Source organism: Triticum urartu, chromosome 2, assembly GCF_003073215.2.
Source record: "Triticum urartu cultivar G1812 chromosome 2, Tu2.1, whole genome shotgun sequence".
Lineage (NCBI taxonomy): Eukaryota > Viridiplantae > Streptophyta > Magnoliopsida > Poales > Poaceae > Triticum > Triticum urartu.
The window spans coordinates 127,258,668-127,275,069 of NC_053023.1; the positions used below are offsets into that span (position 1 = coordinate 127,258,668).

General features: G+C 46.0%; 1 protein-coding gene and 1 long non-coding RNA gene across 4 annotated transcripts; one reads left to right on the plus strand and one right to left on the minus strand.

The window, feature by feature from the left end:
• The first annotated feature begins 4,753 nt into the window (after positions 1-4,753).
• LOC125536317 (elongation factor 1-delta 1-like) lies at positions 4,754-7,651 on the plus strand. Of its 3 annotated transcripts, XM_048699512.1 has the most exons (8): positions 4,754-4,954; positions 5,847-5,957; positions 6,039-6,155; positions 6,253-6,328; positions 6,465-6,588; positions 6,891-7,004; positions 7,120-7,281; positions 7,431-7,651. In XM_048699512.1, coding segments are annotated over exons 2-8 (678 nt in total). In that variant the 5' UTR covers positions 4,754-4,954; positions 5,847-5,874; the 3' UTR covers positions 7,433-7,651. The 3 variants fall into 3 exon arrangements, with proteins under 3 accessions (XP_048555469.1, XP_048555467.1, XP_048555468.1); XM_048699510.1 differs by having other exon boundaries at positions 7,120-7,482; XM_048699511.1 differs by having other exon boundaries at positions 4,804-4,954; positions 5,844-5,957; positions 7,120-7,482.
• Positions 7,652-9,940: 2,289 nt separating this feature from the next.
• Positions 9,941-11,579, minus strand: LOC125541261. Its single transcript, XR_007297475.1, has 2 exons — positions 10,343-11,579; positions 9,941-10,271 (listed from the first exon to the last, which is right to left on the minus strand). It is a non-coding gene; the product is annotated as an uncharacterized LOC125541261 (long non-coding RNA).
• Positions 11,580-16,402: the final 4,823 nt, after the last annotated feature.

A 16,402-nucleotide genomic window follows, 5' to 3' on the forward strand; every position in this document is an offset into this window, starting at 1 on the left:
ATTTTCTAAAGACATAATATAGTTATATCATCTCATCCTGTTTACATAGTCATCATATTTTGAATTATGTCATTCCATCCGTGAATTATATCATGCCATCATGTTTCCATCGATGGCATGTTTGTGATTTATGGCATGCCAGCCACTTTAATAGACACATCATATAGTTATATCATGTCAGCATGTTTACATAGTCATCATATTTTGAAGTATGTCATTCTATCCTGTTTAGTTAGCCATCATACATGTGAAATTGTGTCATGCTATCCTGTTTAATTAGCCATCATATATGTGAAATTATGTCCTGCTATTCTGTTTGGTTAGACAACATAAATGTGAATTATTTCATGCCATGTTTTCTTCCCTACTATCCATTGCACCTGTCTATTTTACAATGTCTGTGCATTCAATTACTTTTCTTGTTTATCAGCCATTTCAATTGGAGGGGGTGATGGCAGTATCTGTAGGAGTAAAAACATGGTCTTCAGAAAAATCGTGCTACCTGTCGATGCAGATAGAACCACTATTGTACTTGCCCAAGAACCAGCCCCACCACACATAACCCGGACTCACGCAGATTATACCCCTACCCAGTTGGACAGAGAACCAGCTACACCCCTTCTAACCACAACCCCAACAGATAGTAACCTAGTTCCAGTTGACACAACACCGTCTCCACCACACAGCACCCAAACACGAGCAGTTAGTAAGGCAACTGCAGTGCCCAAAGCATGAGGACCACCACTCCGAACCCCAAGTCAACGCTTAAAACAGAAGAAGAATGGTCATCAGGTCAGGTTCCATAGCTATGGTTCATACTACTTTGCTCTTGCATCACTGTATTTACTCATACTAACTAATTTTAAATTTGAAGGATGCAATTGAAACTCCAATGGCGCAACATGTATGTTTTAAACCTGTTTCTTTAACGTGTTTGTTGTTGTAACTTGCTCTATGTTGATTTCAGTTTCAATTGAATAAACAGTTATGTTCTCATGTCATGCATATTACAAGTGTTGTTATTATTGTGTAGTTTCCCACACTTATACTCTGTCTATGCTGCTTTGTCTTAAATAGACATGATTCGAATTGTCTCTATCTTGATTTGGCAACATAAACTAGAATGATATAGACCATATAGTGACCATACTACATAGATATATGTTTGTTTCATGATGTTATCATGTCCACCTTACTACTGAACTGGTTCACCAAAATGAGTTTCATATACAACATGGTAAACCCGTGATGTCTTTGTTTGTTTCTATTTTAGAAAGCGGATAAAATATTGGAGAATAGGACCCCGTTATGCAATGGTAAAGGAAGTAATGCAGATAAGGTTCAAGATAGTGAGACATCCCTGTTGGTCTCCAAGAAAGCTGATAAAAACTATGTTAAAGACACTGAGACAACCCCAAAGTCCTGTCTTGATGTAGCGTTCGAGTTACTGGCTACTACTGCTGGCACCAGCACTTCGAACTCGCTGCCTGAATCAGTTCGGCTTCTTGAGTCTCAACTTCAAGTTGAGAGACATTGATCAGATGTTATGCGACATGAAGTCGAAGGACCGAGGAAGTCCCTGCAGAATTCAGATGCATATTTTCTGGTGCAACAGCAAGTGCTGGAGGATTTAAGCGCCAAACAAGATAAAGTTAATAAGCTTGCTAAGCATCTTGCCAGCATTATGGGTACCCAGGATACTGTTTCTCGAGCTCTTCTGAAGTGGTTTTAGTTCTGGACTTGTTTTGCTGTGGCGTTTATTTGCACTGGTCGCCAACTTTGACAACCAGTGTATATCATATGCGGCTTTGTTCCCTATATTTGCACTGGTGGCGAACTTTGATGCCCAGTGGATGTAATATGTGTAATAGCCGTGATAGCCTAGCGGAAGTTGCTTGCTTATTTATTTCCTTATTGTCTTGTTTTTTTGTTTGCTTGTAGTCAGTGCAGTTCTTTGTCCGCGGTTTGCTCGTGGCCGCAATAACCTATTTTTTAAAACCAGGCCACAATAACCATGGGCTACATATTTACTGTAGTTACCATGGGCCTCCTATGGGCCGTAGAAACAATGAGCCTTATAAGGACCGTAGAAACAATGGGCCTTCTACGGGCCGTAGCATCAATGGGCCTTCTACGAGCCGTATGATCGATCGACCAAACATGGGCCAATAACAGACCGCATTATGGGCCGTAAACGGGCTAGATTTGGAATCGCCAGTTCATGGGCCGACCATAACATACTGTCGTTAATCGACCGTATTTGATGACGCTACGAAAACGGCCCAAAGGATTAACGGGCTGCAAACGGGCCGATTGTAACCACGGGCTGGATTCGGCCCACAAGCAGAAAAGGCTAGTAACGGGCCGTAAGTAACCGAATGCTGGAAATAAGCCCAAGAATAAATGGGCCCTGAGAAGGCCGAAAGATAACACGGGTTGGAAATGGCCCAATGGAATAATGGGTCGTTAATGGGTATAAAGCGGTACACTGTTCATTGCGGGCCAGATTCACCACGGGCCATTAATGGGACAAGAGTTACAAATGGCCTCGTATGGGCCGAAAGACATTATGGGCCATACATGGGCCGGAAGTTACAACAGTCTGGAATCATATTGGATGGCCCAGATGAAGCTACTGGCCTTAATTCTGATAGGCCGTAACGGGCCGTGAGTTAGCGGGCCGTAAATGGGCTATATACGAACAGGCCGTTAACAGGCTTTCTGTGGGCCAGCCCGTTACCTTTTGACCAAGTCAAACGGGCCGGCCTTTTCACCGGAATGGGCCTCTGTTGGGCCGTGCCATGTGTCGACGTATCATAGGCGCCTCCTATCCAATGAATGGATGTCATTTGTCCCAACGGTGAGCCAACACGTGTTTCCTTCGACCAATGACAATTTTACACGTGGAAAATCCTCATTGGTCCGGGCTGTTAACGGGTTATCGGATCCAAAACCGGATCCGATAGCTTAACCGCGGCCCGTTACGGTGGATGCCATGTGTCGGTCACCCTTGACGAAAGCACTTCTATGACACACGATTTATCATCATGGAAGTGGACACTTCCGTGATAATAATTTTGGTAATGTCATGGAACACTTCTACGACAGCACAAGTATGACTATCTTGATTCTGTCATAAAATTGTCATGGATGTACATGCATGACAGAAAATGTGACCTACTGTGACAAACACGTATCATCACGGAAGTGTCTTTTTTTGTAGTGCCTACAAAGCCGAAGAGCCAAGACGAAGCCACTCCGAGGAGTTTGATATCCTCGGCTTGAAGACCTGTTCGGGGGCTATGTCGGTCCCATCATAGTATGATGAGGACATCACTAACAAAGTTACACCCACAACCCCTACCGCTACATATATTGGACCAATTACTAGAGCTTGCGCACGCCAATTAAATTACCATGTACTTTCGTTTCTTGATAATGATTCTAATATTCATGAGAATATGATGCTGCCAAAATTGGATACATTTGTTTTGCTTATAAATGAAGGACCAAGAAATGGACAAGAACGATGAACATTAGAACATGATCAAGCATGAAGAAGATGGCACGCACAAGGGGAGCAGGAACAGAGTCTCTGGTGGAGTTTTCAGCACTTTGCCTCTATCATAGTGGGCTGGGCCGAGGACCCCATGGTTCGTCAACAAGTGGGTCAAGACTGTCATCCCAAGGTGTACTCAAGATGGAATCCTCCAAACTTGGCGCATACTCCGAGACATATTTAAATCTTCGGAATGTAATCCCTAGATGACCTTATGTAAACCCTAGATACCCCAGTCCCTATATAAGCCGAGGGATTCTAGCTCGTAGGGTAGAGGATTAGACATTCACATACGATCTTGAAGTAGATCATCTTGTTCTTTGTACTCCCACACAATCAATGCAACAAAAGCATGATGTAGGGTTTTACCTCTCGTGAGGGCCTGAACCTGGGTAAACATCGCCTCCCTTGTCCACCCTACTATCATCTAACTAAGATCACCAGCTCGGGACCCCTACCCGAGATCTGCCGGATTTAACCCCGGCACCCGCGACCCAGGAACTATCCACATAATCGAGTAGCAACCTCCATTAGACGCAATAGCCGCCAAAGAAGACGCCTCACCATCAACCTTCTCGTCCATATCCTGAAGAATAAATCATCCGGTGTTGTTTGAGGAACTCTAACTCCATTGTCTACCCTGAGGAATTGGCCAAGGCCGGGAAGTGATCCAAAGATTGCCCCGAGATCGGCCCGAGCCAAAACCCGTAAGGACTCGCCGGCGGCAAAGGAGATAAAACTCAATGACGACATAGTCGATGGAGGAAAGAAACTCTAATCGAGAGGGTACTTGCCCCATTTTGAACTGAGAAGCTCCCCTAACCTATTTTTTTTGAATCTCTAACCTATTGTACGTATTAACTAATCACGTGTCACGAACCAACCTGTGGCTGGATGGTTAGGAGGACAGTGATATCCTTAACCCACCGAGGTTCTACGGTGACTTCGTAAAATCTCAAGATGACATGCCGACTCAGTTTCTCCGAGGTGCTCATAGGGGTAGCATGTGCATGTGTGCATTCATAGGGTAACAATATACACATATATATGAGCGCTTACGTCTGTACCGTGTTAAAAAAAAACTAATCAGTTTCCCTGAAAAAGGAAAACTAATCACGCGTCAAACTGGGCCTGATCTCGGGCACGTATACGGGCCGGCCAGGTCGGGTTCGCACCAAGACAGCCTAGCAGGCCCACACGGCAGACGCAGATCTAGGGCAAAACTGCCCCGAAGCAAACGGGCACCGTGAGATGCAGATCAAACCGCAGGCACGCCACCACCCATCCCCCTGTTTTAAGGCCCCAAACCCTCTCGAATCCGCCCCTCTCCTGCGCCGTCGTCCTCCTCCTCCTCGCCTCCCCGCGGCCACACCTCGACTCGCTCCCTCCCTCGAGGTAACCACCCCATCCTCACCCATCCCTCCCCCTTTCCCCGTTGCGTAGATCCGGTCTTAGCTGTTCTCGATCTTCAGTTCTAGGCTACATCTTCGATCTTTCCGAGGTGAATCGCGTGATTTTAGTTTCGCAATAAGTATCGTTTGGATTGGTGGTGTTTTGGTCTTCGATCTGGAGGGGCTGTAGGCGGTTGCTTAGATAGCGCGTGTTTCATCAGATCTAGGCTATTGGCTACGGATGTTTTGTTGGTTATTGATGCCGTTTAGGGGATTAGATCCGACGTGTTCTGTTCGTGAAATTGGGTTACGTCTCACATCCTTCGCTGTAGGAAGAATAATTTGCGGCAAAGAGCATCCTCATCGTAGTTGTTTTGTGGATATCCGTCGTATCTGTAATGGAAGTTGAGAAATAGAATAAATTCTTGCCTATTTTTTGCCTCAGTGAAGGTGAAGTCGATAGTAAATCAGCGAACGTGCTCCTATCGAAAACCAACTGAATGGATTTAGCCTATATTGCTTGTCAGTTTACATGATTGTTAACCCTATCTACCTAGTTGTTTTGAATCCACCAAAACCCTGTGCGTGATTTCTCTGGAACTGAATTATTTTTATGCCAATCAGTTATCTATCCACATACCTGCTGCATGTACAATGTCAATTGCTTGCCATCCAATTTATGATTTATGTGTTGATTTGATTAGTTATCTCCAAATCTCCCTTGTTTGTTCTTTGAAATCATTAGCTTGATTGCTCTGCTTGAGTTATTGGGGTCCAGTTGCATAGATAGGATAAGGATGCCATTAGTGTAAGCTGGGTTGTGGTTTTGTTGTCGAATTCCGCAGTTTGTGTGCAAAAATCCACTGTTCTTACGTCGTTCTCTCCTGTGCCAGTAGATCATCTGTGTCATCCTTTTGAGGCGAGATGGCGGCTACATTCAATGTTAACGCTGAGGCAGGCCTTCAAAAGCTTGATGGCTACCTTCTGTCTCGCAGTTACATCTCTGGGTATGTGTTCCATGCCATATTTGTTTACTAAATGGTTGTATTTGTGCCATCAGTCTTAACCTGTAAAACTATCATCTGTAGATACCAAGCTTCCAAGGATGACTTGGCTGTGTATTCTGAGTTCTCAGTTGCTCCACCATCGACCTGCACCAATGTTGCAAGGTGGTACAATCACATTGATGCGCTCCTGAAGCTGAGGTATGCACTCAAGCTAATTTCAATTGAAAGCAGCCTTTCATTTCCTGTTGTCACAGTAAGTGGTCCTAATTTCTGTAAATGATCTATTCATGTTCAGCGGGGTTACTGCGGCCGGTCAAGGTGTGAAGGTTCTGTCATCAGTTGTCCCTGAAACCTCAACTGATGTTGCTGAGGTTACAGCCATAACCCTTTTTCTTTGGGCAAATCTTATAACTTCTTTTGCACATGTGGCTGATTGTTATTGGGCGTTTGTGTGGTTTAAATCTTCCAGTCTCACAAGTATAACATCATGTATCCTGTACTTTGCAGGCTCCTGCAGCTGATGATGACGATGACAGTGATGTTGACCTTTTTGGAGAGGAAACCGAAGAGGAGAAGAAGGCAGCTGAAGAGCGTGCTGCCAAAGCAAAGGCTTCTACCAAGAAGAAAGAATGTATGTTATCCTACATTCTTTGTATTTTACTGTCTCGTTTATAGCTTTGCATTTAACTACATTGCAAAGCATGTCTATTTACTAGTTCTAATAATGTTGTATGGCTGAAGCATTTATTTTGTACCCTCAACATTCGTAACTGAGTATTACTGAAGAATGTATGTTTTTTACACTGTACTTCATTGTTTCGTCTATGGCTCTATGTGGCACTTCATTTACGAACATTGTTTTGAGCTACTGTTTGTGCTGTTAAACTTCAAAACTCAGTTTTTGTACTAACTTGGTACTTTTGTTGTTGTCAGCTGGCAAGTCATCAGTTTTGCTTGATGTTAAGCCATGGGATGATGAGACTGACATGGTCAAGCTAGAGGAAGCTGTCCGAAGCATCAAGATGGAGGGCCTTCTGTGGGGCGCTTGTATGTCACTACTTCTGAATGTTTTCTACTTAAATACTGGCGATGCCTGTTAATTTTTCTGTCTGCATAATTTACTTGTGTTCTGTAAATTTGAGCGTTTGCCATCCCCTTGCAGCCAAGCTCATGCCAGTTGGATATGGCATCAAGAAGCTTCAGATTATGATGACCATCATTGATGACCTTGTGTCCGTCGACACTCTGATTGAAGACCATCTCTGCGTTGAGCCAGCCAACGAGTACATCCAGAGCTGTGACATTGTTGCCTTCAACAAAATCTGTAAGTTCCTTGTGCCCGTTTAATTTCCTAGCCTACATGTGATGTGCTGGCTGTCCATTCCACACTAGGACTGTCTGTGTCTAGCTCTGGTCTCCATTTCATCTACACCAGCCATTTGTACTAACTTCGGTAAACCTGTTTTCCTGCAGAAATCTTCCTGAGGCAGGTGATGGCGGTCGGTGGACAATGCAGCAGCACAAACAATATATCTACAGTTTTCCGTTGCCATGATGGTTGTCGTAGCTAAAGCAGCATAACATATTCTGCCCTGTGAGGTTTTTGGACCTTAGGTTGAGTTGGGTCGTAGTATTACTACTGAGTGCTATTTGCTTCGTATGAAATGAGACAATGTGGTTGATTCCTGTTGCTATTTTCTTCTGTCTGCCACCTTCATTGGAGCTACTTCTGTTGTCTGCCTACTTTTCTCCCTTGCGCTACCTGTTCTGCAACCCTGTAGCCATGTGTATTCGACTCTTTGCTGCCCTCCAGATGGCCGGCCCAAACTCGCATGCCAGGATCGCAGCTTCCCATCGTCCATCTCGCTACCCACATATGAGTATTACATGTCTGGCAGCCGCCTAGATCCATGGCTCAAATGCTGGTGGTTGCTGCAACATGGCCGTTGCCGATTGTAGCTAACGTTGTCGCTGGTTGCAACAAGAACAAACTATACTACTGGTTCCGGCTCTGCTTGTCTGTTGCTCGCCGGTTCTTGCAGCCGGTCGTAGATTTTTGTCGATGCTGCCGTTCGCCACTAGAGCTCGTTGTGGCACATCCGCTAGAGGGCCAACACCTCCGGCCGGGCATCGCGGCACGGGCGCCCTACATAGTCCGAGCACCTCCGTCGCGGGTGCACACCCAAGACGCCTTGGCTGCAGAGTAAATTGCACAAAACCACCACTTTGAAAGCAAGGTTTGTGAAAACCACTACAATACATTTTTTTTGCAGAAAACATGTCTTCGATAATCTTTTTGCAAAAGACACTGATCGGCGGATCGGGCTCAGTTAAGTGAGTTTATGACAGGTGGGGCCTGTTTTTTTGCCTATGTGGCATGACTTTTCGTGCCAGGTAGATTTTAATCTAAAATTACAAACTAGACCCTAGAATTTTACATAGACGCCCCTAAATCAAAAACGAAAAAGCAATTAGCCCCCGCTTCGACCACCCGGGGCCGGGATGCGGCCAGGGCGAAGCAGAGGGGCGCGGCGACCTGGCCGGGCGCTAGCGAAGCCGGCCGCGCGAACATAGCCGGGGCGACGCGGGGGGGGGGGGGGGGGGGGGGGGGGGGGGGGAGGGAGCCAGCAGCCGACGGTGGAGCAAGCGGCCACGGGCGCACCCGACGGGCGCGGCGCGTGGAGGCGGAGCCAGGCTGGCCAGGGAACCGGCCACGCGGGCAGGCGGACGCCTGCGAAGGGCGCGGACAAGGGGCTCGGCCCGGGTGGAGCCGGCGTGCAGGAGGCGGCAGCGGCAAGCCGGACGGCGCGGGACGCGGAGCCGGCGTGCAGGAGGCGGCAGCGGCAAGCCGGACGGCGCGGGACGCGGAGCCGGCGCGGAGCAGAGGCGACGCTCGCGGGCCGGGATGCGGGCGCGAGCTGGTCTGGAGACGTTGGAGGCTGATTTGACCGGATCCGGTGACGGGCGACGACGGCGGCGACCTGCATCTTGGGGAGGGAGCGGCGGCGGCCTGCATCCTGCGGAGGGAGGCGGCGACGGCTTGCGTCCTGTGGAGGGAGGCGACGGCTGCGGCCGTGGAGGTAGATGCGGCGGCCCGTGTCCTGCGTAGGGAGCGTCGGCGGCCGTGGAGGGAGCAGTGGCGGAGTCCTGCGTCGTGCGGAGGGAGGGGCGGCGGTGGCCCGTGGAGGGAGCAGCGGCGGGCATGCTAGTCGGCTGCGGAGCCCATGGGGAGGGTCTGGGCTGCATGGGGAAAAAAGTTGAGGGACTTTTTTGCTTTAAACCCAAACCGTTACGCCACGTAAGCAAAAACAGGGACCCATCTGTCATAAACGCGCTCAAACGACTCTAATCCGCCGATCAGTGGTTTTTGCAAAACGATTACTGAAGACATGGTGTCTTTTGCAAAAAATGTATTATAGTGGTTTTAGTAAATCTTGTCTTCAAAATGGTAGTTTTATGCAATTTACTCGTAGCACCACGATGGGTAGACATGGCACCCGCAGGGTTTGGGTATGGGTATTACGTGCCCATACCCGCACCCGCCCCAAAATTTTCCGCCCATACCCGTACCCATACTCGCGCCCCGGGTTTCAAATTGTTCCCATACCCGTACCCGGCTGGGTACGGGTAATACCAGCGGGTAAAAATACCCAGCTAGGCGTGTATACTTGGGAATTAAATATCAGCATTTTGACACGTGTTGACAACATTTTAGCACATATATACAACATTTCAGCACATATATGCAGCATTTCGGCAGAAATATACAATATTTCAGCACATATATGCAGCAGCACAAATATACAATATTTCAGCGCATATATAACTTTTCAGCACATATATATAGCATTTCAGCACATATACGTAACATTTCAGCACATCTATTTCAGCATTTCAGCACATAGTTATATCTCATTTCAGCATTTCAACATAAATTTCAGCATTTCAGCACACACACACACACATAAGTCATTTCAGCCACTTAAGTTCAACACACATGTTGGTTCAAGACAAATAAGTTCAACCTCAACACAAAAGTAGGTTCAACACACAAATAAGTTGGACACATAGTCATTGTAGCCACTTGAGCCTCTCCCACATGACACCAAACCAACTTGAGTAGATTTCATCTTGTACTCACTTCATGAGCCTTCGCATCTCAAACCGCCAAATCCTAATTTGGGAATTGTGAGACATGTGAACTTGAGAGCTTTATGTATACAAGATATGTTTGCAATTCTTAAGCACTAACCTGTATCCCTTCTTGAATGTCCTGAAGGCAAGTCCAAAAGCTAGCTTCTCCTGTGTAAGCATCTACAAAAGTAGACAAATGTCAACAACATGAAAAAAAGAGAAAATATTAATAATGTGCACTATTTACTCACCTTTGTACTTGTTTCTAAGCCAATCTTGTGAGCACATTAAAACCTCGACCATATCAGATGTCAATCGGCTTCTATGCTCATTGAGCTTTCTACCACTTGTACTAAAGGCTGATTCTGAAGCAACAGTTGTAACAGGAATAGCAAATATGTCTCTTGCAACTTTCCTTAAGGTTGGATACCTTGTTCCAGCCACCTTCCACCAATCCAACACATTAAACTTTTCAGTGTAAGGCACTAAACCATCATTCAAGTATTGCTCTATTTCACCTTAAAGTCTAGCAGTTGCAGGCATTTGCTGAGCTACAATGTTTTGGAACACACTCATGATTGCAGGAGCTTTCATTGTAGACAACATAGATTCTTCATCCGGTTTGTATGCCTCACTTTCCACTTCATAGTGGTCCAGCAATGAATGCAGACTAGCAACTATGTCATCAACTTTTGTAGTACATTCATAACAAGATGGCTCAATACCATGCAACATGGCAAAGCAAGCTACCAACATTTGCTTCTTGTACCGAGGATCAAGAAGTGTAGCTACAGCCATTAGACCTTGGATGTCGGTCCAATACTTATCAAATTTTTCAGCCATGCTTTTTGTCATGTTTTGGACAGTTTCGTTGCTAGAAGTTTCCCACTGTCTCATTTTTATTTTAATTCCACATATCTTAGGAAAGTAAACATTGGCAGTCACATAATCAGTTCCAGAAAATAGCTCAGTTACTTCAAAGAACAATCTAAGTCTCTCTACAACATCGGTAGCGAAAGCCCATTCTTCCGAACTAGGTAGCCACTCATATTGCTTGTCCTTTTATTTTAAACATTCAAACACAAGTCTATAAGGTAAAGCTATGTCAAGCATTGTGAAAGTAGAGTTCCACCTAGTCTTGCAATCAAGTCTCAACTTCCTTGTTATTTTTACTTTCTTATACTTGGCCATATCCTCAAATGTCTCTATCCTTTTGGGTGAGGCAGTCCAATATGCAACACTTTCACGGATGTTTTCTATAGCTGATTTCATGGCATCTAATCCATCCTTCACTACCAAATTCAAAATATGGGCACAACAACGCATGTGAAGTAGAGTACCTTCACAAAGAAGCTTACTTTTGCCTATCTTGCTCATAATCACCTCAATTGCCTTGTCGTTGACATTGCAATTATCAACTGTCACGGTCAAGAGCTTTTCATCTAGATTCCATTCGACCAATGACTCATGGAGGTTCTCAGCTATAACTTCTGCATTATGTGGTGCTGGCACATAAATAAACCTACAATATGCACACAAATGCAACAATTAGAGAGTTGGCAAAAGCTTAATGAACCGCCGAACATGTACATGAGAATGCAATATACCTCATGAGAATGTTCCTTAGCCTTCAAGACTCGTCGATGAAATGAGTTGTAATTGCCATATACCCCTTCTTTTGGCTATCGGAGGTCCACATATCGGTGGTCACTGCAACCCTTGATTGGACCATAGTCATGTACTCGATGGCCTTTTCCTTTCTATTTTATACCTTTCCTCAATGTCAGTTCTACAAAACAAAAGAAAAGGAATGTTATTTAGTCATGCCAAAGAAGAAACATGAAGTAAAACAAAGGAAGACATATAAAATTACCTAATAGTATTTCTTGTATGCAACTTGAATAATGGTTGAAGTGCAGCAACAAATCTCCTAAAGCCAATATGGTCCACCATAGACAAAGGATAATCATGCAAGACCAACATGTTCCCAAGCTCCGCTCTAGCATACTCTTGATCAAAAGTGTAGCTCTCCATGCTCACTTTCCCATCCTCATTGGCACTCACCTTCAATGAGGACTGACTCAAAGTTTTGCCACCCTTGGTCTTCAACTTCTTTTGAGTGCAAATCTTAAGATGTACCCCAAGATGCTTAGTTCCACTCCTCGATCCTGTGGTGAGTATCTTATGACACCAATTACATTTGGCCTTCCATTCTCCATTGATCCTCACCTTCTCCATTTCCAACCAAACCTTAGACGTAAGCTTGCGCGTAGAAGGTTGAGTCTCCATCTCTTCGGCATCATCTTCTTTTCCATCGGAAACATAAATAGTATTTCCATCTTCATCGACGGACTCGATGGGGCTATCCTCTTGGCTTTGGCCATTGGTAGTTGTATCACTGCACAAAAAAATGACATCAATGAATTGGAAACTTGTACATGCCACAAAACAAATCATCTAATCGGAAAGTACACAAACATCATGTGTTATGCAAAAATAGTATAAGGTAAATTATCTAATAGTACTATACAAACAGCATGTTATATGCTCATTTTAACAAGAACATGTTCAATATTAACTAAACAATCAAGGATAATATACAAGAGCATGCTCAATATTGACTAAACATCCATCAAGATATTAAAAGAATCAATTCATACATCATATACATTTATCAATAGATCAGTCATCAACACATTCATGCATCAAATCAAATTAATAAAGTGTCTTTGTGATGGACAGAACTATTCACCAAATTTTCGCCTTTTTCGTTGGCGGAGCAAATGTCTTCCTTATAGGAGCAGCCGGACGTTCTGTAGTAGAGCCACGGCCACGGCCACGACCACGCCCGACCTTGTAGCCACCGCGGCCATGACCACGCCCAGGCATCTGCCCTTTTGAAGGTGGCTGGAGGCATGAGGAGCCAGGCAAAGAAGTGCACTTTGACGACCATGTTGTCCCGTGAGAACTATTCCCGTCGATGCCATCCACGGGACCTGCGCGAGGAAGCTTGCCGGCGTCGGACTGCTGCACCTCCTGGTTGTCTGCTATGCCGGTCTCCATGGCGTGTGGATGGATGGACGATTTTTGGCCGCCTGGCGAGGGACGCGTGCACGAGGCCGACGGCAGCCGCTGGCCGCGTCGTTGCGATGAAGGCCTGGTGGTGCGGCCGTGCCTATGCGTGGTAGAAGGAGGCCAGAGGAGCAGGCGCAAGGAGATCAGGAGAAGGAGCAGGTAACGACGGCGGATGACAGCGTGGCCTGGCTGCGGTTGGCGGCGGCGCCGACCGCCTAGGGTTAGCAGGTCAGGGCGCACAACAGGCGGTGGCTGTGACTGGAGAATTGGAAGGGGTGGGGTGGGGGCGCGGTTTAGAATTCGAAGGGGTGGGGGCGTGGTGTGCGGGCGTGCGGTTGGGCCACTGCTAGCTTAGGATTTTTTCATCTAATAAGTCAATGACACATGGACCTACTTGACATGGCTATTTTTATACGGGTTTGAGGGTTTGCGGGTATGGGTATTGCCTTCCCATACCCGTACCCGCCTTACCCATTGGGTATGATATTTTCCCATTTAGAAACCCATGGGTATTTTAATTTCCCATACCCTTACCCTAATAGGGTTTTTACCCGCCGGGTTCGCGGGTAGCGGGTACCCATTGCCATGTTGGGTCGATGGGATGCAAGAGACGGCTTGTTGCCATGGAAAAGAAGCCAAGGAAAAAGGGGATCGGGTGTGCTCACGGGAGGTAGGAGATGGCTTGCTTTTGGGTAGAGATAAGGCAGAGGATATAAAACGGTTGTTGGACCATTAGGTAAATGCTTGGAGCGACTGGCGCAGATCTTAACCCGTCGGTCGACATGAATTATTTACCTAGTCAGATTATGTTGCCTGCCAAATCCCAATTAAAGCCGTACTCGGGGGAGCTCTTCTGAGAATATCTCACAACCGAATACCCACACCACACCACACAACTATCCTAGGTTCATATCTCACAGAATGTTGTAGGCCTCCAACACCAAATCATGCTTGTTTCCACTCAGCAATTCAAACAAAATTGGACGAGGATAGCTAGCGGCCGGCTGCTCGCTGGCTTTCGTGAGCGGCCGGCCAAAAGTAGAATTTGTTTTGTCCCCTAATAATGATTAAATAGTGATAATTGTCCCTTAATTTTATAAAAAACAATTATAATTCATATATTAGAAAAAGTACTATGTAAACAGAAAAATATTACAAAAGTATCCATGTAAACAAGTGTGAACATATTTAATTTGAGTTTTATTTTTTTTAAAGTCATAATTTTCAAACCGCACATCGGAATTAAGATCCGTTTTCACCGTTGGAACCATGGTGGTATGCTCTTCGAAACTAGATCCCGCATATGTATGTTTCATCGAACTTTTGTGTGTGCAATTTAGTCTCCGTTTGATGCTACTGTTTAGCCGTCGATGTGCAACTAGCTGACAGTTCATGTGCAACTTTTTCCTCTAACTGTGGATATGCAATTTTCACTGATGACATCACCCGATACTACTCTCTAACAATGAAATTGCAATTTCGCAGCTGCCTCGGTGCCCTGGCCAACTGCCTGGTAGTCATCGCGCGTGTGCAGCCCCCGCAGCCGCGTTTGAGGGACTATCCTATAAGATTATGCCACCCCGCAGTCCATGTGTGAGCAACTATGTCGGCCAGGGTGTGCACTCCGTAGTAGTGCGTGAGCAACTACCCCATTGTACATGTGCAACTCCCGCATCAATATGTGTGCGACTATGCGAATAAGAGTGTGCAACTCCATGGCCACACATGTGCGATTATGTTGACAAAAGTGTGCAACTCTGCATCCGGGCGTGAGCACCTCCCACAACAATTCATGCGCGACTATGCAGATGAGATTGTGCAACTCCGTGGCCATGCATATGCGACTATGCCGTCGAGAGTGTGCAATTCCACGGCCGTGCATTAGCACCTGCCGCAGCAGTACATGTGCGACTATGCGAACGAGAGTGTGCAACTCCGCGGCCACACATGTGCGACTATGCCGACGAGAGTGTGCAACTCTGCGGCCGTGCATGCGCTACTGCGCCAACGAGAGTGTGCAACTTCGTGGTCCTGTGTGTGCAACAATGTCGTCGCACGTGTGCAACTCCCGCAATCTTGCATGAACTACTATACCAACGAGAGTGTGCAACTCCCGCAGCGAAAGAGAGTGGGCACCTATACCGATGAAAGTGTGCAACTCTGCGGCCGTGCGTGTGCGACTATGCGAGCGAGATTGTGCAACTCCGCTGTCACTGTGTGCGACTATGACAATGAGAGTGTATAACTCCACAGTCATACGTAAGCTACTACACTAATGAGAGTGTGCAACTCCGTGGTCGTGCATATGCGACTATGCCGCCATATGTATGCAACTCCCGTAGTCATGTGTGAGCTATTATGCTGACGAGAGTGTGCATCTTCTCGACTGTGTGTGTGCGACTATGCCGACAAGACTATGCAACTCTGTGCTCATTCGTGCGACAGTCTTTCAGTGTGCAGCGGTTGTTGATCGAGCTTACAATGTCACCCGTCTAGCTATACTTGAGAAAGCAATGCAAGCACAAGAAATCATCTAACCATCTTTGTATTGTCGTGTTGTGCAACTTTCTAATGATCGTAACCAACTAAGAACTACTACGTGTGCAACTATAACTACTGTGGATGCCAACTAAAAATATCACAAGCAAAAATAGATCAACTTAAGCGAAAAATATCTAACCTACTTAGTATCATCGTGTTGTGCAACTTTCTAAATCATATATACAACTAAAAACTACTATGTGTGCAACTACAAGGCTACAACTATTTAACAATTTACTCAAGCAAAAAAGCACCACAAATGTAAGATCGTGATATTCAACCAAGACTATGCAGATGAGAGTGCGCAACTCCGTGGTCGCGCTCGTGCAACCTTCGGCCGCGCATGTGCACCTCCTGCAGCCATGTGTGTGCGATTATGCGGACGAGAGTGTGCAACTTCCTGACCACGCATGTGCGACCATGCCGGGGAGAGTGTGCACCTCCGCGGTCGCGCATCCATCACTATGTTGTCGAGAGTATGCAACTTCATGGTTATACGTGTATGACTATATGGACGAGAGTGTGCAACTATGTGGCCATGCGTGTGCAACTATGCCGACGATAGTGTGCAACTCCACGTCCCGTGAGCTAATACGATGAGAGTGTGTGGCATATAAGTCATGCATACAAAAAAAACAAGATGACATGTCCAGCATACAGGAAAAGAAAAACAGAATGCATCCGGGCATCATGTC